The sequence below is a fragment of the Exophiala bonariae genome (assembly GCF_035927105.1).
Source record: "Exophiala bonariae strain CCFEE 5792 chromosome Unknown scaffold_7, whole genome shotgun sequence".
Classification (NCBI taxonomy): domain Eukaryota; kingdom Fungi; phylum Ascomycota; class Eurotiomycetes; order Chaetothyriales; family Herpotrichiellaceae; genus Exophiala; species Exophiala bonariae.
Window position 1 is genome coordinate 702,471 of NW_027042482.1, and position 19,523 is coordinate 721,993.

The 19,523-nt window shown below is 49.0% G+C and overlaps 9 protein-coding genes across 9 annotated transcripts; 2 read left to right on the forward strand and 7 right to left on the reverse strand.

Moving 5' to 3' along the window:
- Window positions 1–385: 385 nt before the first annotated feature.
- Window positions 386–2,617, reverse strand: LTR84_012259 (uncharacterized protein; the record flags this gene model as incomplete). Its single annotated transcript, XM_064855783.1, has 1 exon — window positions 386–2,617. The coding sequence occupies one exon, from the start codon at window positions 2,615–2,617 to the stop codon at window positions 386–388; it is 2,232 nt and encodes a 743-aa protein (XP_064708443.1).
- A 1,205-nt stretch (window positions 2,618–3,822) lies between these two features.
- On the reverse strand, window positions 3,823–4,614 carry LTR84_012260 (uncharacterized protein; the record flags this gene model as incomplete). Its single annotated transcript, XM_064855784.1, has 1 exon — window positions 3,823–4,614. The coding sequence occupies one exon, from the start codon at window positions 4,612–4,614 to the stop codon at window positions 3,823–3,825; it is 792 nt and encodes a 263-aa protein (XP_064708444.1).
- A 1,578-nt stretch (window positions 4,615–6,192) lies between these two features.
- On the reverse strand, window positions 6,193–7,426 carry LTR84_012261 (uncharacterized protein; the record flags this gene model as incomplete). Its single annotated transcript, XM_064855785.1, has 2 exons — window positions 6,193–6,828; window positions 6,875–7,426. The coding sequence occupies 2 exons, from the start codon at window positions 7,424–7,426 to the stop codon at window positions 6,193–6,195; spliced, it is 1,188 nt and encodes a 395-aa protein (XP_064708445.1).
- Window positions 7,427–8,030: 604 nt separating this feature from the next.
- LTR84_012262 (uncharacterized protein) lies at window positions 8,031–9,033 on the reverse strand (the record flags this gene model as incomplete). Its single annotated transcript, XM_064855786.1, has 2 exons — window positions 8,031–8,562; window positions 8,642–9,033. 2 exons carry the CDS (start codon window positions 9,031–9,033, stop codon window positions 8,031–8,033), a joined length of 924 nt encoding a protein of 307 aa, XP_064708446.1.
- Window positions 9,034–10,394: 1,361 nt separating this feature from the next.
- LTR84_012263 (uncharacterized protein) lies at window positions 10,395–11,263 on the forward strand (the record flags this gene model as incomplete). The annotated part of the gene is made up of 2 exons (XM_064855787.1): window positions 10,395–10,798; window positions 10,855–11,263. 2 exons carry the CDS (start codon window positions 10,395–10,397, stop codon window positions 11,261–11,263), a joined length of 813 nt encoding a protein of 270 aa, XP_064708447.1.
- Window positions 11,264–13,106: 1,843 nt separating this feature from the next.
- Window positions 13,107–14,429, reverse strand: LTR84_012264 (uncharacterized protein; the record flags this gene model as incomplete). The annotated part of the gene is made up of 2 exons (XM_064855788.1): window positions 13,107–13,232; window positions 13,284–14,429. 2 exons carry the CDS (start codon window positions 14,427–14,429, stop codon window positions 13,107–13,109), a joined length of 1,272 nt encoding a protein of 423 aa, XP_064708448.1.
- Window positions 14,430–15,489: 1,060 nt separating this feature from the next.
- Window positions 15,490–16,275, reverse strand: LTR84_012265 (uncharacterized protein; the record flags this gene model as incomplete). The annotated part of the gene is made up of 1 exon (XM_064855789.1): window positions 15,490–16,275. The coding sequence occupies one exon, from the start codon at window positions 16,273–16,275 to the stop codon at window positions 15,490–15,492; it is 786 nt and encodes a 261-aa protein (XP_064708449.1).
- A 756-nt stretch (window positions 16,276–17,031) lies between these two features.
- Window positions 17,032–17,809, forward strand: LTR84_012266 (uncharacterized protein; the record flags this gene model as incomplete). The annotated part of the gene is made up of 4 exons (XM_064855790.1): window positions 17,032–17,051; window positions 17,110–17,337; window positions 17,448–17,580; window positions 17,654–17,809. 4 exons carry the CDS (start codon window positions 17,032–17,034, stop codon window positions 17,807–17,809), a joined length of 537 nt encoding a protein of 178 aa, XP_064708450.1.
- A 325-nt stretch (window positions 17,810–18,134) lies between these two features.
- LTR84_012267 (uncharacterized protein) lies at window positions 18,135–18,653 on the reverse strand (the record flags this gene model as incomplete). Its single annotated transcript, XM_064855791.1, has 1 exon — window positions 18,135–18,653. One exon carries the CDS (start codon window positions 18,651–18,653, stop codon window positions 18,135–18,137), a length of 519 nt encoding a protein of 172 aa, XP_064708451.1.
- Between the last annotated feature and the right edge of the window lie 870 nt (window positions 18,654–19,523).

Below are 19,523 nucleotides of genomic sequence, written 5' to 3' on the forward strand. Positions count from 1 at the left end.
GCTTTAATATGCAGCCGGCCAGCCTTGCATTCACGGCCTCGGCCGCTAACTACGAAATCGGCAATCTAGCCGAAGAAAATCTGGGGAATTTTCAGATCGGTTGAGAGACAGCGCTTCACGCAGAGTTAGGCAGTGACAGTCGACGAGGCTTCTAGAATGCTTGGATTCACAGGAAATGACTTGTAATATGAATTAGTAGGCATCAATCAGGAATCCAGGACTTTTACACAGTCGACTCCGCTTCGTATTCCATATCTGATTTGACAGGTAGCTGATCCACCATTATTCGGGTCATATACATTTGCATTCTGTAGCTCCCATCCTATGTACCCTTGAGAAAAACGAACAACGCCGTGCTATTCCCACTCTTGCTCGTTACTCAAGTTCAGAGAGTTGGTGTGTCGAATATATCGTTCCTCCATCCACCACCACGCTCCTCTCCATCTTCGACTGCTTCTTCAGCACGTAGAGCCTCCTCATGCCACAGTTTGACAATACTTCCAGGGGTGTAAACGTTCTTGAAAACACCTTGTTTAGGTGCGTCGACGCCCACCCGGGTATACACATCGGGATCTTCTGCTGGAGTCAACCTCGCGAGGACAGCCTTGGCAAATGTGAGAACATCTTGTGGATCTGCGATACGAGTAGCTCGTAGTCTTTCACGTGCAAAGACAAGTTCCCGATTTGCAGCGCGCAACGTGGACACGATGCCCTCGGCAATCTGTTTCTCGAGCGAACGGCGAATGAGATGTTTCAAAAAGGGTTTGAACAGCCAACCTAGCCACGAGAGCTTACTCTTGCGGAGCTTATAGTCGAGCTTGTGTATGTGGACTCTTACACCTTTAAGGCTCAGAATCTGCTCGAGGCGTTCACGGCCAACTTCCATGTCGATCGAAATGTCGATGCCACGCTCGTCCAAAAAGAACGAGGCGATGCCTTCGTCCGCAAACCGGATCAAACCGGGATGGCCTCGAATCCAAAAGCCAAGATCTTTTGCAGCGACAGACAGGCCGTTTACGGAGACGGTGATGAGTGATGTGATGTTCGAGACGGTCTTCTTAGAATGGGCCTTGCGAATTTCCAGATCATTTTTGGTTGATACAAGAAGGCGATATGGCAAGAAAGACGTTGCGTTGACATTACGGCCGGGCTCAAGAACCAAATTCTCAAGGAGAAGATCCATCTCGGGGACCGAAACTTCGACACGAGGAATGGGAATGTACTGGATGCTTCTGATCAGCAAAGGTAAGAATATATGGATCGAATCGGTGATCAAATCCGGATTTGTGATCTTGTTCGGCGGTGAGAGTGTACTGTAGATGCGGCGAGTAGTCAACAGGAGACCATTGACGTCCTTGTCCTCCACGACTGAAGAGACTGTAAGTTGGGCTTGCTTGAAGAATTTGTCAAGGTCATCACGGAAAGTGGTTTCGTTACCGAGCTTGGCTGATTTCTCTTTCAACTCATCAATCTTCTTTCCGGCATTGTCGAAGAAATCGGGATCGGTCAACATTTTCTGAACCGAATTTCCAATATCGACCATGAAATCCTCAAATTGTGGATCAGACTGAGCATGGCTAAGCACTTGGTTGAAGTCTTTCTCCAGTTCTTCCCAGGCTTGTTTGTCTCCAAAGCTGCTTAACAGCTCCCAAAAATTACGGATAGCTCTTTCCAACGCTGGGTTGGGCTCAACGTCGTCTTGTGCCGTTGCGATAGCGACATCAGCAACTCTGGAGTAGGCCACGGCGTATCGCTGAATCAACTTTGCAATAGTTGACACCGAGTCTTGATAATCGGTCCGCTTTCTCAAGTGTATGATGGTCTGCTTGAGTCTGTGAAGCAGGGTGTCGGCCTGAGCACCACTGAAGTTCTGCTTGGCACTCTCGAGGGTGTCTTTCCCAACCTGGGCAACCTGTTGACCCACGATTTTGGCAGTATCCTCGGCACCCTGTTCGAGATCTTGCTTGGAAGGCAGTGACCCCTCATCAGCTCCAGGCTCTTTGATAGCGTTCTCTTCTTCGGTGGATAACTCCAACTGTTTGCCGGTCTTCTCGGCAGCTGCGGACAGAGAAAATGCAGTGTCAGCTAGGACTTCTCTACCCACGGTGGCCACATCATTGACGAAGAGTCTGAAGTCTGAATTTGTAAGGAGAAGGCTGCCGACCGTGCGGAAGCTCTCGTATGTTGCTTGGGCATCGGCTCTAGCCTTGACCTTGGAGGCCGAGTGAGCGATATCATTGACATCGAGAGAAATCCTTGATTTTGTGAGATACCAGATAAAATCCTGAATCTGGTCCTCGTTGTTCTTGTTTCTTAGAAGCTCGATGAACAGCTTCAACCAAGTTCGACAGTTTCGAATGAGGATGCGGCCCGAATCACTCAATTCAGTGTTATTTGGGTTTAGGATGTCTGAGGCGAGGAGGGTGCGAAGGTTGATGATGGTCTGTTCATTTGATGGCATGTAACCCTTGGAGAGAGCCCTGATCATTTGGTATGAGTGCAGCTTCTGATGAAGAGCTCTTTGACGAGTGGTATCATCTTCGTATCGTGGGAGCAAAGGCTCGGTATCGTCACCGCGTTTGCGGCCATAGCCACAGCAGGAAGCAATGAACGACATTATGTGGAGTGGCCGTGTCGATAAGAGAAGGAAGTGCAGGAGAATAGATCAAGACTGGTTGAGGGCTATGGAACAATTGGAGCTATGATCATAGCATGTTTAAAGGCTGATCATGATGAGGTGGTGGTGGTGGTGGGCAGGCAACAATAGTACTATTATAGCATTGCTATCGAGATGAACTGGGAACTTGAATCATGAGCAATTGTCGAAATGGCATGCACTCCCTCGGAATGCCTCTTCCCCCAATGATGAATGATGCATGTGAAGCTTGAGACGTCATGGCCGCCCGATCAGAGCTAGCTTTTGGGTGCCGCCAGGTCCACTCGGCTTGGATAATATCTCCGTCCAGTTGAGCTACTGAGAGTACAAAGCTTTAGCCACAGCTCTCTACCTACCTAAGTACGAGTAGGCTGTATGTTGGGCGTGGTGTGGCATATGGTGCTCCTGAAGCAGTTTCTATAGGCTGTCAGTGGGTGGGTGGATGAATTGAGGGGAGGCTCCGGGCATTGTTCCCGTTACCCCAGTCCTTGGAGGTTGTGTGCCACCCATCCCGCAAAGACTGCTCATAACGTAAAAGAAAAACTTGAACTCGGAGACTGGTCGCGCCCGTGTTACAACGAGCCTTGATATGATGTTTCCATCCTGGGGTTGACAGTAATTTCATGGACTTATTTGGCCCAGTATCTGATTCGTGTTTGGATTCATTTTGGTGACCACAGTAGACGACTGACATATATCTCAACAACTAATTGGCATGGCTACTGAACTAGGAAAACATATTTTCTTCAAATGCACCCGTCCGACCTGTTGGGTCTAAACGCCTTCAGCGCCATGGCCGCCCATGAATCCTGCATCGTGGCCCACAGCATGTCCATACCGCTCCCGCATGCTGACAACCCGAGTCTGGAGGATAGTGACCAGGCTGAGATGGATATTATCAAACTCCTCCACAGGTATCTCGTCATCAATTGTCGTATTATACACTTTTGATTTCGTAACAACGAAAAAAGAGAGTGGAGGAATGGTAGATGTCGTGATAGATTTATTATGGTGTTTGTATCGGGTCTCTCGTTCATGTGATGACTGCATGTGGCTGTCGAAGATCAAAGCGCAATCATTCGAGAATGTAACCATCAATGCTGAGGCTTTAAACAATGTGGTCACAGTGGAGCGCCATCAACGGGCTCAATACCAAGTTGGGTCTCTTATTCTTTCTTGTCTCCAGAATCATCTTGCTTCTTTTCTGATTTCTTGCCATTCTTTTTGTGGTGTTGCTTCTCCAGTTCCTTGTGTCTTCCCTCGCGTTCCTTGATTCTCTCCTCTTCAGCCGCGACCATGTCCTTCCATAGGTCATCAGAGCCGGGCTGGTTGCCTTGGCTGGAAGTTTCTCGCTCAACCTGCTTTTCAAGGTATCGCTTGTGCTCTGGGTCACTCGGGTCGAGATATCTGACAGTTTCATATCGTCCTTTGGCGTTTCTCGAGTCCGAGATCTCGAAAGCTGCGGTTGCGACAAGGACACCCACAGTCAGGAACTGGGCGTAAACTCTGGCCTGAACAAGCTTTTGGGGACCCGACAGGTATTTATTCCGGTTGACAATAGCGAATGCCGTGGCCATTGATGCAATCCAGCTGGCACCGACAATCTTATACCGTTCCCGGCGTCCAAAGTCCATGGCCTTTTCTGTGAACGATTTCCCTGCTCTTTCGGCGGCCAGTTTCTCCGACTCTCGTCGCCTGTAATCCACGTCCAGTGGATTGGATTCGCTTTCATATTTTCGAGAGTAGTGGTCAGCGTTGATGATACCGGCAAAAGTACCGCTGGAAGTGATCAGAAAGGCTTTGAGGGGAAGCGTCAGACTGCGGAAATATTGATAACGCCTTTGGGCAAGAGCGACACCCGCGAAACCTACGGCAAGACCGACAGTGCCGCCGACTGTACCGCCGTAGAGGACTGCATTGTAGTGCTCTCGTTCTTGTTCTTTTGTGAGGATCTTCATGGTGATGAGATGTGTTGCGATGTATCAGGAGGGAAAAAGTTGGTCAGGGAGCTTGTCTTCAATCTGAAATTGGTGGAGCAAGTTAATACAGCTGGGGAGGGATCGCTATTTCAACGAGGCCGGTGCCCTTGTGGTAAAGCTCCTCGGCGATGCGGTGCTGTAGTGGGAGATTTTGAGTTGATTTTCAGGTCTCGCCTTGTTCAAACGAATCAGGACTAGAAATGCTTGCTGGAATTGCGAGGTTTGGTACCTAGGTCGAGTGTTGCTTGTAAGTTGATGGAAGACTGTTCTGGAGAGGTGGGTTGTAATCAATTATATCTATGGTAGTAATAGTTCAACCACACGAGCTCGCACCAGGAAGTTTAGAGCCGACGCAGTCCCGCTTTGCCTACCTAACGAGTTTCATTATGACATCAGCTAACTAACGGCAGGTCCAGGGTCGTTCCTGCCGCCGCCATTTGACAGAGTTGGAGGGAGAGCATATCCGCCCCTTCCTCCTGGCCGCCCTCTCTGCACCTTAGTCAACCTCGTAACTCAGCGTGAATAATCACGCAGCAACGAGTCAACTTTCAGTACCATGCAATTGGACTCGCCTACAGCTTTGCCTTCTGTAACAGGTAGTGAAAGAATTAGCCCGCCCGAATATTGAATACCAAAATAAGGTCCCCGGGTGTCGCCGACCAAGGACTACCTAGGTATAGCCCCAGCACTCCCTATTACTTAATGATGGCAACGTTTTCCCGGGTGTGTCTTGCGGTGTTTACCATTTCCACGGGGGCGTCGTCCAGCCAAGCCTTCCCCTCCGGTATTCCTTCGGCCGCAACCAGAATTTCCTGTTGTGGCTTCAGGTTCCGGAACATTTCACTCACTCTTGGTAATTGTGTACTAAGAGACTCAAACGTCCATGTCGCTACCTGCAAGGTCTCACACACAGACTACCACTTGAATGCCCGCCCTCGCTGCTGTTTGCTTCATCCAGACTGGTGCGATTGTGGGGATCACTGCCTGGTGGACACCTAATTTCTCGGCCACAACACGTGAGGCCATGCTCGTGAAGAAACATCGCGTGATATATGATAGGAGAACTTCCTCTGGTCATCAGGACTGGAGCTCAAACCGCAACGTACGAGTACATTGTTTTCTTCTCAACCGACTTGTTTTCGTCGTGAGTTTTTCACAAGAAATTTACTATGATAGTTGTTGTGTCTCAAAGGTCTGTTTGATCGCTACGAGTGCACTGTTTAATGAGGCGCATGGATGCAGTGGTAATCGAGCACGGGTCCACCTGGAATCTCCATTCCCCATGCGTCCTGGAATACCTCCGCCCATCATTATACCCTGCTCAGTACCAAAAGCTTTATGCCTAGGTTGCAGCAGGTCAAATCCACCATGACTACGAGCTGCTTGTGATCTCGCAATAGTCGACCGTGTCATGCATCAGAGCAAGAACTCTTGCCGCTGTGTTGGATGCTGAGTGACCAGGGGCAATCGGCGAAGTTCTGACTGAGGGTCAATGAGACTGATGAACCTGCTCCTGAGGATGTATGCATGAAGTTCAAAACCCAAGAGGTTCCAACGTTAGCGTCGGACGATTGTCGAAACTTCTGGAACAATGGTGTAGCTGGTCGCTCCAGGTAGGAGTCTTGCTCGATTGGATGGCCTATGTCCTGGCGCCACATTGCCCTTCGACTTGGGAACCAGCACTGCTGCCGCTTGTAGATCATCTCGCTTTTTGAGGGGATCATAAGTTGCTTTGGCCCATGTCTTCTTCGTATAGTCATCACTTCGATCCAAGATTGGTCTTGACCACTCCTCCATCAGCTTGGTAGCCTGCCGTTTGATTGCTGGCTCGGTGCGCCTCGATTTCCGGTAGAACAAGATCACCTTACCGATCCCAGAGGATATCAAGGTCTCTTTGTTCATCGGAAGTTTCGCAAGTGATGCAAGTAGTTCACGTTGAATGTTGTAGGCTGGAAGACTGCCATCCGTCAGCGGCTCCAGGAAAAATCGAACCGCTTCCAAAAGATTGGTCTCTGGATCCAGAATGGACTGCACGTAGGTGTTTCGATTCAGCAACGACAGTACTTCGGGTAGCATCTTGAGCTTCTGAGAAGCAGGGAGGCCTTGTCGTACGAGTTCCCCGTCAGCTTCAGCGGCCGCAATCATGCGGTTTCGCATATCGTCGATTTCCTGATCGGCCATTTTCTCAAGATCCTAGTTCAAGTTAGATGGGACTGAATTTCCTGGTCTCTACACTTACAATCTCGTCCTTCTTGATCCTCTTCCCAGACGACTTCTTGACTGCCATATCCATGGCCCGATCAAGCGCGCGTCTTCTGCGCTCATCGGGTGTAAGATCTTCATCGTTGATTTCAGCTCGTACAGGTCGAGCCTTCCTCTCGCCATCTGCGCCATTCTTCGCTCTTCGTCTTTTGCCCTCGACCTGTTCGCCCCCCGAAAAGCCATCATCGCTATCATGTCTTCGCTTGTTCTTCCTGACCTTTTCTCGCGTGTTTAATTTCTTTTTCTTAGGCAATTCTTCTCCCTCGGGTCGTTTCCTCTTGCTCACTTTGATGCTTTTGAGCGCGTCAAAGTCAGGCGCGACCTGCACAGCGGAAGCATCAAAGTCGGCAAATTGGGCTTCATCGACTTCGGAAAGTAAAGATTCGTCGTCAGAGTCGGCATCTGCGGCATGTTTGGAGGAAGGATCGGCAAAGTCATCATCTAGGTCATTAATTTGGTCTTCATTCTCTGAAGGTCGGTCCTCCCCTCCAACATCTGGTGGTGGTCTATCATCTCCGGATTCGCTCATGGTGACAACGTTGATTCAGAAAGGAAATTGGGTTCTGCAGATTGATGATACAGAGAGGGGGTGCTTTGAATCAGAATTGGCTCAGTCGGAGGATGGAGTGAGGTATAGCAAGTAGGAGTTTATGTATGAAAAGTACTAAGGAATGCAGCTGGATTGACAATGAGAGATGAATGAAGTTGGACTTGAGGAATATGCGTGACTCGTTGTACCACGTGATATACTAAACCATGACTCGGAGGAATTCTCCCACAGATAAACATGTCGTCAATCCTTCAAGTTGATATGTGATATTCAGCGTTTTCCCAGAGGCGTAATTTCCATTATCATGACCTGCCACTACTAAGCTCCTACACCATCGGATAACATAAAGGCCCGGGTCACCATTTCCCATCTATTAGTGAAAGGACTGACTAGCCCAACCTAATTGCGGAATCTCTTGGACGAGAAAATGTAATATTTGATTTTGGATCCTAAATAAACGAGCAGTCTTATACCTAATCACCTCGTATCGAGTCTGGGTTCATTTCGCAGCTCGCTGGGGAAGTTCCCATCATGTCAACCACCTTAACGCCATGCTAATATTGAAATCCATTTATACCACTTCTCAGGACACAATCAACCCACTGATACAACTGTTACACTGGTAGCCATTTGATGTGCCGTTCTTTAACCAACAGTTGGCATGATCCGATGAGTTGGCGCTTGCCATGTTATAGTTCCAGGTGACCCCTCTGCATTCCTGCATGACGCCGCCTGCAACATCCTGTTTCCAATATTGGGTGAAGTGATTCATGTTCGCACAGGCATATAAGCAGTCAGTGAGGCTGTAGGCAAAGAGTGCGGCGACATCTGCCACAATTTTGGTGTCGTCATTGTCGGCTGCTTGACCGCTACCAATATCAACACCACATCTCAAGTCGTAGCTCTCGCCATACTGAACGCCTATTCTCGATTGCTGACAACCGGGGTCAAGCAATGTGTCGACGTAATAAGGCTCGGGAACGGTGAATTCCTTCAACGAGGATGGTTCTGGTAGTCCAGAGGAGGTTGCCGTCATCGTCACAGTTCCTGAGCCAGACCCTGTTGTTGCGGCACCGTTTGCCGTTACGGTGACTGTCTGAAGGGCTACATTCGAACTGAGAACCTGTTAGCTACTTATTGGGGAGCTAGGGATTTTGGTGAGGGCCGCTTTGTGTTCGACGTCTTGTGACTTACTCGGATTTATTGCTACTTGACATAGCCCCCGCTACACCTCCACCAACCGCACCACCAACAACGAGCGCTGTGACCAGAGCGATCACGACCCCAAAAGCTAGCGGAGAGAGACCCCAAGGGTTACGTTTCTGTCGTTCTTGAGGTTCGTACATGTGCTGTTTGGCGGTTGGGTCTTGGTACTGAAATGGTGTTTGTGGGGTCATAGTACTCGTATTATAAGCATCTTGCCTGGGTGGTGCATATGCAGTTCGCAGCGCTGGTTGAGTCATTTGTGGTGCGACTTCAGGATAGTTTTCGTTGGCTGTCGATGCAGGATATTTCTCTGTGGTCACGGATGATTGAATGCCTGTTCCAGACGCTATGGACCCTGGATGTCCGCCAATTTGTGACATTGTGCTGCTATCGAACGGCCAGGCCAGTTCGTGTATGAATAAAGTCTAGGTTCTATTCGATGATCGACAGTCTGATAACGATAAAGCTGAAGAATATGCGATCGAGAGTTGTGCGATATACTAGGTATGCAGTCAGCGGCGATGAGATGTACGGCAAAAACGAGCGCAGTCGAAGTGTTTACATTAGCTGAAGGACGAACTAAACATGGGCAGAGATCCATTTTGTACGGGTAGGGGATGCTACTCAGATGTCTTCAGATCCTGTATCCATCTTGTCTGGGGCTAGTTTTGGTGCGACCCAACGTGTCTAAGAGTCTAAAATGTTCGCAACGAAGTGGACGGCACGCCTTACGAGCCAATGAAGTGATGTCCGAGCCAGATTGTCACCCGTGAACCCTCGACCTTGACTTTTAGCCCCAGCTGTGATATTGTGGTGTCCCTGCAAGGTATTTGACTTGGTCTCCAGATGCTTTAGTGTTCTTAGCCATTCAGCAGACGGGTGTATCATCATTCGTAGCACTCTATTGGGACAACATATCCACAGCTTCCTTCAAAAGGTCTTGCTTCAGATTATACACGCACCAAAACCCTCGCTTGCATGATTTCTGTTTCTGAAGGAAGCAGACCACTTTGTCATATTCACGCTTCAAGGCCACCCAAGTTCGAAGATTATATTTTCTTATTGGAACCCGATGGAGCGCGACCAACTGAACTTGAATGCGAGCACTCTCATTAGTGCCTTGGCCTTCAGGGGGCGGACAAATAGCAGGTTCATCAGGCCAGCTAATTTTGCGGCACAACGGCCAGGGTCATCCCGTCAAACAGGGTTTGTTTTGACTTCTACATGGGAGATGCTGTGACTACGTCCACGCTTTGCCTGGATGCAAAGATTATTGCTGTGCACATGTCTTTCTGAGGCAGACTTCATGTGAGGATTGGCCATTGGTTCCTGGTCGCCCTATATACCTCGTACTCTTTTCAAGGATGATCAAACCTCGAAGACGAGACAATCCCGATCGCTCCGGTAGGATGAGTCAGGTCGATGGCTTTCCTGGGGTACTCGCTACCTATCGGTGTGATCCGCGATACGCCATTTCGGACCCCACTACTCTGTGCTGTAGTTCCAGACCAGTGTGGCTCAGAGGTGGCTTAGAGCCTGACTAGAGCAGCGAGAACATGATCATGGAAGCTCAAGACAGGCTCCAACCACCAACAATGTCGCACACTACGGAGTACACGAGGGCTACATACTCGTTGGAGCTCGCTCTGTTCTTCGAAGTTTGCTCCTCCACCGCTCCCTTTCAACGGAAGCGCGTTTGCGCTTGTGCTGAATCGGTATGGCGGAGGACAGCCCGCTGTCGATGACGGCAAACATCCTAGCTATCCTGACATTCGTAGTCGCACTGGCCGTGGGATTCTATGCTCGTGCTTCCTGGCTCAGAAACAAGCTCCAGGCCGACATGCAATTTCTGGACCATCTCAAAGCCGTCTACTTCATCTTACGAGATACATCGCTGCTGGAATCGGATACGGAGTTCTATGGGACGAGAGAGGGCGAGATACATGTCCGACAGTTATATGCCAGATTGTTCCTCCTGTCGGAGAAAATGCTACAATTCTCGCGACTCTCGATAGCGAAGAGGGTCAGCACGGCGACAGAACATTTTGAGTTCACGAGTCTCGAAATTCGTAATGTGGAGAGGCTTTTGGATAGCTTGCGGTACCGACAGTTGCGATCCAAGCTATTCGAGATATCTCAAACAATGTAGGTAAGCAATACCAAACATACACAGTCGACATGAATGAACGGGCAGAGTCTAGGAAATCGTGCGAACGTGAAATATCCGAACTTCGAAATCAAGCAGACCGAGCACCCACTGCGAATGGGCAAGTCCATGAGAGGACCGAACCCTCAATATCGATCAAGAATAGTCAACTACCCACCAAACTTGGCAAAATGAACCTTACAACCATGGAGACTCCGGTGTTTCGCACCAACCTACCCACCGAACCGAGCATCTTCTCCCAAGAGTTCCGTGCCTTTCAGCACTCAATGAGCCGAAGTCGAGCATTGAAACCGCAACTACAGGGTCTTCAGTCCCTGTTTGACCTTGCCGCCTGCCTCGAAGACGAAAGGGATAGGGTCCTCGAGCGACTACAGAAGCTTGGCTTGGGAGAAGACAGCTTCAAGATCCTGAGTATTTCAACGAACAATGTTTCATTTCGGTAATATTAGTATGGCTTTGATCGTCTTCTCTCGGCCCCTGGGTCAATGTTGTCGATGGCCCACTGCTAGCGCAGGTTACTGCTGGCATGACGGACTTGTTCGCCTGAGGGATCCCTCGGTGATCATAGTCAGCCATGCTAGCACATCACGCACCTCAACCATGGTACGGACATCTGCGAGCCACTGGCTAATAAATCAAACCATGCAGAGGACCAGTTTTCGGCTTTTACAATTTGGGCATCAGACATCTATACACTACCTGGCTGCTGAACAACCCGTGGTGACGGACTGATGTTGGCGAGTGCGACTTCTGCGGCTTCAATAGGGCTGTTCTAGAACCAAATAACTAGTCCTCAATCTGAGATCTCCAGATTCTGCTTTCTCTTGCGATAGGAAGTCATCTCTGCCGAACCATGTAAATACACCAAGACAATTGAGATCCAAAAATCAACAAAAAAGTAAGATAAAACGACGAGCTCAGGATTTGAACACTCAGAACACAAAAACTCTTGCCGAAGCAGGATAAAACCTCTTTTTATCGAGATTTTGTCTTATCTCCACCATCACTCATCTGAGGACTTTCAAGGAATGGAGTTCGTAACAGACTAGCAATTAAGGCCAGGAGGTCCGCCATTGACGTAGCTCCCTACCCTGCTAATTGTTGAGGGATTTTGGTCGACATAAAAATATATACTAATAATTTCGTAGTGAATATTCAACTAATTTTATGTGAAGACGAGGCTGCCACGGGCCGTGAATGATACCTCCAGGGGCCTTGTATATCGTATATCTTTTCACCAATGTAGGTTAAACCCCCCACCGTAGCGAGTCCGGCGGATCTTAGGGCCACGAATTACCTGCGCCAACTGGTAACTTTTTGTATACCAAAACGACAACCGAACCACAAATTACATCCCTCTCGCAACCAGTCAACACATCCTCCCATCGATACTTGATCCATTCCTCCCCTTCCACATATACTACATCCACCCTCATCACCCGCATCCACAACATGTTTGGAGGTCGTAAGTGTCCCACTCGCAACACTCTCTCCGAAATCTTCCCCATATCCCACGGGTAGCAAGAGCAGTTCCCGAACTGCCATGCCTATGTCCGAACCCATGCTAACATATCTTTCTTGAACGACGCAGCACCAGAACAACTCTCGGAGAAAGAGATCCGCGCCGGCGAGGCTCGCGCCACGACGGAAGTGCAGGTCTTCACGGTCGCATGTCTGGCGCTATGGTTTTGTACGTTACGTCCTCTCTCCTCCTCACTGCTGGAATTTTAGAGACAGAGACGCCCAAGGCTATGTACTTCGCCCGGATGCATCCTCTGATGCTCTTTGTTGCATTGTCGAATTGTCGGTCGAGGTTTCGAAGGGACGACTTTGCTGATGAGAATGCTACACAGCTCCACATGTGATCGATTGGGCGCAGAAGCTGTTTTAGATATGGATTCGCTTTTGGTTATTGACTCGCGACTCACCGGGTGGAGATTTGGGATATCAGGTTGTTAGAGAAGAATGGATGCAACATCATGACGGCATAAAAACATAATTTCTCCATATTCAGATCGCATCATGGGGTGGACCAAAGACAAGAGATTATTTTCCTCTCTTGTTGTACATTAGAATTTTTTGTACAGTATGAGATCGGGCCAATATTGTGAGAAGTTTGAACTGTTGTTCTACAACTCATAGCAAAACATGAAGAGCTTCTCGATCCATCAAGGTCTTTTCCCAAAATCGCCAGTCGCTATGCAAGATTTTCCCCCACGCCATCAAATTGTGACAGCAAGTTTTGAAAGTCCACTTGAGTGTAGCTTGAAGCATCTAGCCCCGCCATCAGCGTCGTCGAGGGACATCACTATCTCGGTCTTTTGAGATCTTATCCCAGTCTTGGAATTCTTGTGAAACCAAGTCCAGTTCCTTTTGCAAGTGTCGTAGTTGAGTATCATATGCTTCCAGTGTCTGAATTTTATGTTAGCGAATGAATGTCAAATTGGATTTAAGAACAAGTACCTTTTTGGCAGCCATAATGGTCTCTTCATCGAGGGTCGAGTCCTTCTCAGTCGCAGCTGGTGTGACCTTTTCCATTTCCAGTTTGATGCGCTTCGCTCGCTCCCTGATAGCCAACATGCGTGCCCAAACCTCCTGTTCACGTGCGTTGAGGCTTGGGTCGAAAACTTCACGTTGGAGTTTCTCCAATTTAGATTTCAGCTCTTCTTCCGCGTTGTCCATCACATAACCCCTGTTTCGGAGAGTCTGAACCTTGACTGCCAAGGCCAAAGTTCTTTGCGCAGTTGCAATTTGTCGCCGCTTGCATTCTTCAAGCCTTGTAGCAACGTTCTGGCGGTGGGTATCCAACTGGGCGTCAAGTGATGCATTGATCTCTTGGAGCATCATGTTACATCTCTGAATAGCTTCCATCTGAATTTGAGCTTTGCGGCCCAGTTCAAAGAAACCTCTCACTACTAGCGGAACCCATTCAGGACCAGGTCGTTTGTTGACTGCTTCTTCCCACTTATCCTCATCTTCATCTGGGCCAGCTCGGTATTTGAATGCTTCTGTTTCGTTTCCAACATGTTGATATAAGTAGGCGCGCAAAGGCGAAGACAGGTTCTGTGGATCCCATTTGTTTTTCACAATGTTCATTTGCGCTGGTATTGATCTAAACACGTTCAAGCCACGCCCTTCTTCCCACAATGAGGGCGAAGCCGACTGTCCTTGTTGAGACTGACCGAAGCGCAGCGTCTGATCCAAGGGTCGTTGTGGTTGTTGTTGTTGCTGCTGCTGCACCTGTGCCGGCTGTTGAGAGGAGACTCCGAAAATGCCACCAGTCTGTTGCTGTGGCTGCTGCATGCTTGTCCCGAAGCCACCAGTCGTACTTGTACCAAACAATCCAGATCCTGACTGATTTTGAGTCTGCGTAGACGCGGGATTCAATCCTGAAAAGGGTCCAACGCTTGCTTGCTGTTGAGGTTGACTTGCAGGCTTGCTGAAGCTGAAGCCGGAAAACAGTCCTGCTCCAGCTTGACTCTGTTGGTTCGGCTGTTGTTGCGATTGCTGAGGTTGTTGATTCTGCGACTGGTTGAACATTGAGGGCTGAGAGAACAGGCTGGGCTTAGCAGGCTGCGCCTGCGCCTGAGAGTTACCGAAGAAACTCATCTCAGCGGTCGATTATGAAGTGGAATTAGACGGTAGATTGAGCGAGGAGGATTAAGGCAGGAACAGGTAGTAGTAGAAGTGTTGATCGTGGTGACTCGTATGTCTGGCTGAAGAGATGCGCTCAGTCTCTTTTTTTGGAAATGTTTTGACGCGGACGCGATTGAGGGAGGCACTTGCGGAGGAAGCGAGCGAGGCTCTGCAGTGGCAGTCGTGAGGCTTGGCAGGACAATTTGGGGAACCATCAACCTCCACGTTGTTCACCGTGTCACCAACGCCGTTGAGCCCTTACGACACTAAATCACTGTCGGTCACCTCGCTTCATACTGCAGACTTTGTTTTCACTCCTGGAAGACTGCCGCAACCATGTCTAGCCAGCCAGAAGCTTGTGCATCTCTTTTCTCTGGCAAACAATGACGGCCCCCCGAGCCAGCTGGCAATAGAAACTATCAAGTTTCATAAGTAAGTTTATAGTAAGTGAATGTAATGGGGCCCTGGTGCCGCTTGATTGATCTCGGTTTCCTTTGGGCTCGACGAACATCCACATCTCGGATCGTGGCCTGAGAGCCTCGATTTGAGGATCACAGCTTTTGGAGAAATGAAAAGTCTTTCCACTTTTCCATGAGCTTTGTCACCTGGCCTGGCATATTGTCAAGAATTCTGTCAAAAGTACCTATTCTACTCGCCTGGAGTAGTGTACATACTGAGCATGTATGCGTCTTGCCCTCCTTCTGCACCTCGGGTTGGCAATCTGGTGCTCAATATTGGGGATAGCATTTTATAACACTGGGGGCTGTTTTCTAATCCCATGACTCTTAAGACCTCGGTATAAGTACGGGGTCGTAAAACTGAGAGAGAGATTCGGAAGTATTTGAAGAACTGGTCCTCGGTGTTGTAAGTATACTTCGAGGACCCATTGACAGTGTAGCATTCGTGTGGCACAGGAAGACTTTCATCTTAAGCATATCCACCGGTTGTGAAGGCGGTTAAAGCCTCTCAGGTTCACTGTGTTGTTCTTGTGTTGATCTATTTCAGACAGGAACATATCACGACACCATTCTAACTACTCTGCTGCAGCACAAATGAGGCTATAATATTGAGGATCTCCCGACACAACTCCACAGCCGTGTATTCCCCGCCTCAGCGCTTCACTGGCTGCTTGGTGCTTTGCAAATGGTGCTGTGATCGTCTCAGCATATTCCACCAACAGGATCCACCGGCCTCGAGCATCCTCTGACCGGTCCTGGAAACGAACCCCATCATACGATTTTGTCTTACTCCCAGAATTGGACGCTGCTTCATCGTGCTCCATCAGGTGTAACGCCAGTGTGCCTGGATAGCAAACCAACCCCGCCCATCCGTCTCGTTGAATCCAGTACAGTATTTGCTGCCTGCCTTCCGAAGACTGGGGTGGTTCAAGGACAACGTGAGCTATTGTCCCACCTGTGGGACCTTCTTTGCACTTGCTAAATTCAGGTCGGGACACCGAGTACAAAACACGACAAGCTGACCGGTTCATTGAAGCAAGTATTGGCATGAACCTTCTGGTTCCAGGCGTGGGACTATTGAGCGCCGCCATATAATCGGGCGAAGTGAGCACTTCCAAATTTGCGACTTCATACCAGACCAAGTATTGCGATATACCTTCCCTCAGGGCATGAAATCTACGTGTTCTGAGGAAGCCGTCAATGGCAAGTCGCTCCGGAAGGTGCTCATTACTCCACCAGTCATTCAGTTCCTCTTCCTCTTTATTTGTCTTTCCTTGATCAAGCCCACCCCAAATAATGAGCATTGCCGAACCTCGTAGAAAGGTTGGTCCATTCATGGATAAGGTCTGTTTCGAGGCCATCTTCTGTTAGATTGTTCTTCAGTCGTGAGACACGTAATAGAATGGACGCATCTACGTCTTCAAACTCTTTCATGGGTGCCACTATAAATGGACAGGAGATTAATATTGTGAAAACTGTTCATTGTCCCCTCATATCGAATTCATAGGCTTTGACACAATTCTCCCCAATTAATGATATTTCCTTTCCCCAACATTGGAGAAACACAAAGTTCTCTTGCTCAAGTCATCTAAAGCCATCCACTGAGTGCTTTCACGCCGCTTTACACTTAGAGAATCATTGGTGTGAACCATTGAGACTCAAGTAGTTACCTAGGTCCTTTAGTCTTCAATACAAGTCTATGAAAGATATGTCGCTTCCGATACTGACGTAGTCATCTAGGTAGTTGAGGTACAAATTGCACGGGCTAAGGAGTTCTCACTTAGATGGAAGACAGTGAGCGGCGACGTACCTATTTCTCGAGATCAGATGCAAGGGATTTGAAAAAGACGCTGCCCTTTAATAACGACGTCCTCGAAGTCGCTTCTAGTCCCCAGGGTGTTCGCTGACGTATGGAGTACTCGTAATTGGAGAGAGGTTGTCATGAACAGGGCTAACAATAGAGCAGCATCACTTTTTGCCAAATCGGGAGCCCAAGTAGAGGCTTGGCATCTCCCCGGTTGAAGCTCCGCAGGCTTGACCGCAGTCGACACTTTAGAACGCAACACCCTCCTGGTGCTTTTAAACAGGTAGAACGGTCTCGTCCCACTGCCGCAGCCATGTCGAACAGAGAAGCAAGGTACCCAGGACCGTGGCCGCACCCAACGAAGCTCAAAGATAGCTAACGAGGACCACAGATTTACGCAAGGCGTCCTGGTCGACACGACGCCTATGCCCGAGCACATTCCCGCGGTCAAAGAAGTCGGAGCCAGTTCAGCACCTCTACTCAGCGCAGCCTATTTCATTGGTGCCCGGTGTCGGCCTTACAATGACGACTACATGCAGTGCAAGACCGAGGCCTACGGCCGTGGAGAGATTGACTGCTTGAGAGAGGGGAGGAAGGTGACGCGATGTGCTTCCAGCGTGTAAGTCTGACCGTTTGGGAGCTGAGGGCAACACCTGGAGGGACGATACAGAAATGGCTACGGGAGGCCCGCCCTGGATATACTGTGAGCTGACCGGTTCCGGGCTACAGGATCGACGACATTAATAAGAACTGCCTCGAGGAATTCAGATCACACTGGTTGTGCCTGGAGAACAACAACCATCAATTATGGCAGTGTCGGCGGCCGGAGAGGTTGTTAAACAAATGCGTGTTCAATAAAATTGTACGTGAATTTCTGGGAGATATGTCGACGTTGGTCGTTGATGTGACGGGTGCTGATACACGTTTGTCTACAGGGCTTGGAAAAGGTCATCCCAGATACACCTAAAGGACAAACTCCTATACATTTACGAGATTGGCAGACGTTTGCCAACGACAGACTGATCCTCAGACCCAACGAGAAGGACGTCGGTATCGGAAAGGACGGACAAGAGTTGAAGAAGGCCGCGTGAACCATGGCCGAAGAAAATGGATTCTAGAGCGATGTCTATATTCTTGATCAGGTAGGCTATGCATGGACATACGATCAAGGGTGAAAAATTCTGTGTTCTTATCGACAGACGAAAACAAGAGAACAAGAAGTTTTGTACATATTGTACCCATTTGGTATCACCCCGGATGAAAGAATGGAAGGCGTCATGATACATCAATTATCGTCCCTTATCTGGCTCTTGCGTGCTCTATTTCCAGACGGTGGGTATCTTTTGCATTCGAATGGCAGAGAGCCCTGCTTGCCCATGATTGGGGACCCGTCGAAGTTCCCGGGCTAATGAGATATCACTCTTCAGCTGGTGGTGTGAGGCATCTCGGGGTGTCGTTGTCGCCGCTTTCGTCATCGTCATACATGGCCTTTTCTGCAGTTGTCTCGCCGTCTCCAAGAGATTTCAGCTGTGCTGCAAGTTTCCTCAGCTCCTCCAACCCCATGGAGTCGAGTTGCCTAAGTGCCTCATCCTTCGGAACTCCCTTGAGATACTGGAATTCCTTGCGCCTGATCCCCTCGATATTTCTCAGTTCCTGCTTCACCAGTTCGTTCAGAATGGCGTGCTCCTCCCATGAATTCTTCTGGTCGGTTGTCTGAATTCCCAATTCGCATTTCACGGTCCGGTGTACACGCGGACTTTTATGGTCTCTCACATGAGCCGTATTACAGTTGGTTTCCTGGCTGTTAGCCAGTTTATTCCCAAGGTGAGATTCGTCTGGGACCTCGATAGCCTCTCCACGGGTCTCGCGGGTCACGCTTTTCAAGAGCTTCGATTCATTTGAGGCGTGTCGATGTTTCCTCTTCTTCTGAGGCATGTGAATCAGATTGAAAGGCTGTTGTCTGAATTTTAAACAGGATCTCATCCACTTCGACGAGATGACATGAAGCACGATAGTCGAGACGTTTCTGAACTATTGATTAATGCGAAGATCATCTTGCGCACGATCAATTCATTATGTGATTCTGATGCCGATAATTCGTCTGCCGTTGAGAGGAGATGTCTTGCACGCAAGGGAAGCCTCTACAGATGGTGCTAATGAGTTGAATGCACTTTAGTCGAATGACGGCGAATGAAGAACAAGAGAATCGTTTGATAGTGTTTTAAGAATGGTGTGTAGAGGCAGGTATCTAGAATGACAGAGAGTGCATCACACTGGCAGCACATTAGGCTCCTCGAGTCCTTGCGTAATATAACCTCTGGGCAAGGCTGAAATGATGCTCCCCTCGGCCTAGCCACCGTCACCTTTCAGGCACTGAGGCGGCACCTTCCAGGAACAGCAACTTTACCGACTTCATTTTGGAGCACACAGAGTGGAAGCCTAAAATTGCCAGTATTGGCAGTTGGCTCTTGTGGCGGGGGTTGGTGGCACCTTTGCCCTGGCTTTAACTAAAAGACTCTAAATCAGACACCCAGAACCGCCTGGAGGTTCGGGGGCAAACTTCGAGTTATAGGTGTCATTTTGATGCCCCAGTGTCACGCTTCAACCTTGGCTGGGAAGGCTCCCCCTGAGGTCATCCGACCAAGTTCTGGGTTGCACTTCCACCACTGGCCAGATCTCACAGAATTAGACGACCACACCACCACCAACTCACCCTGTTTTGTCCCGGTGACTCTATCCATATCCTCTTAATGCCAACATCGCTACACCAAGGATATTTTGCCGGGGTATATCATCCGGTTTGGG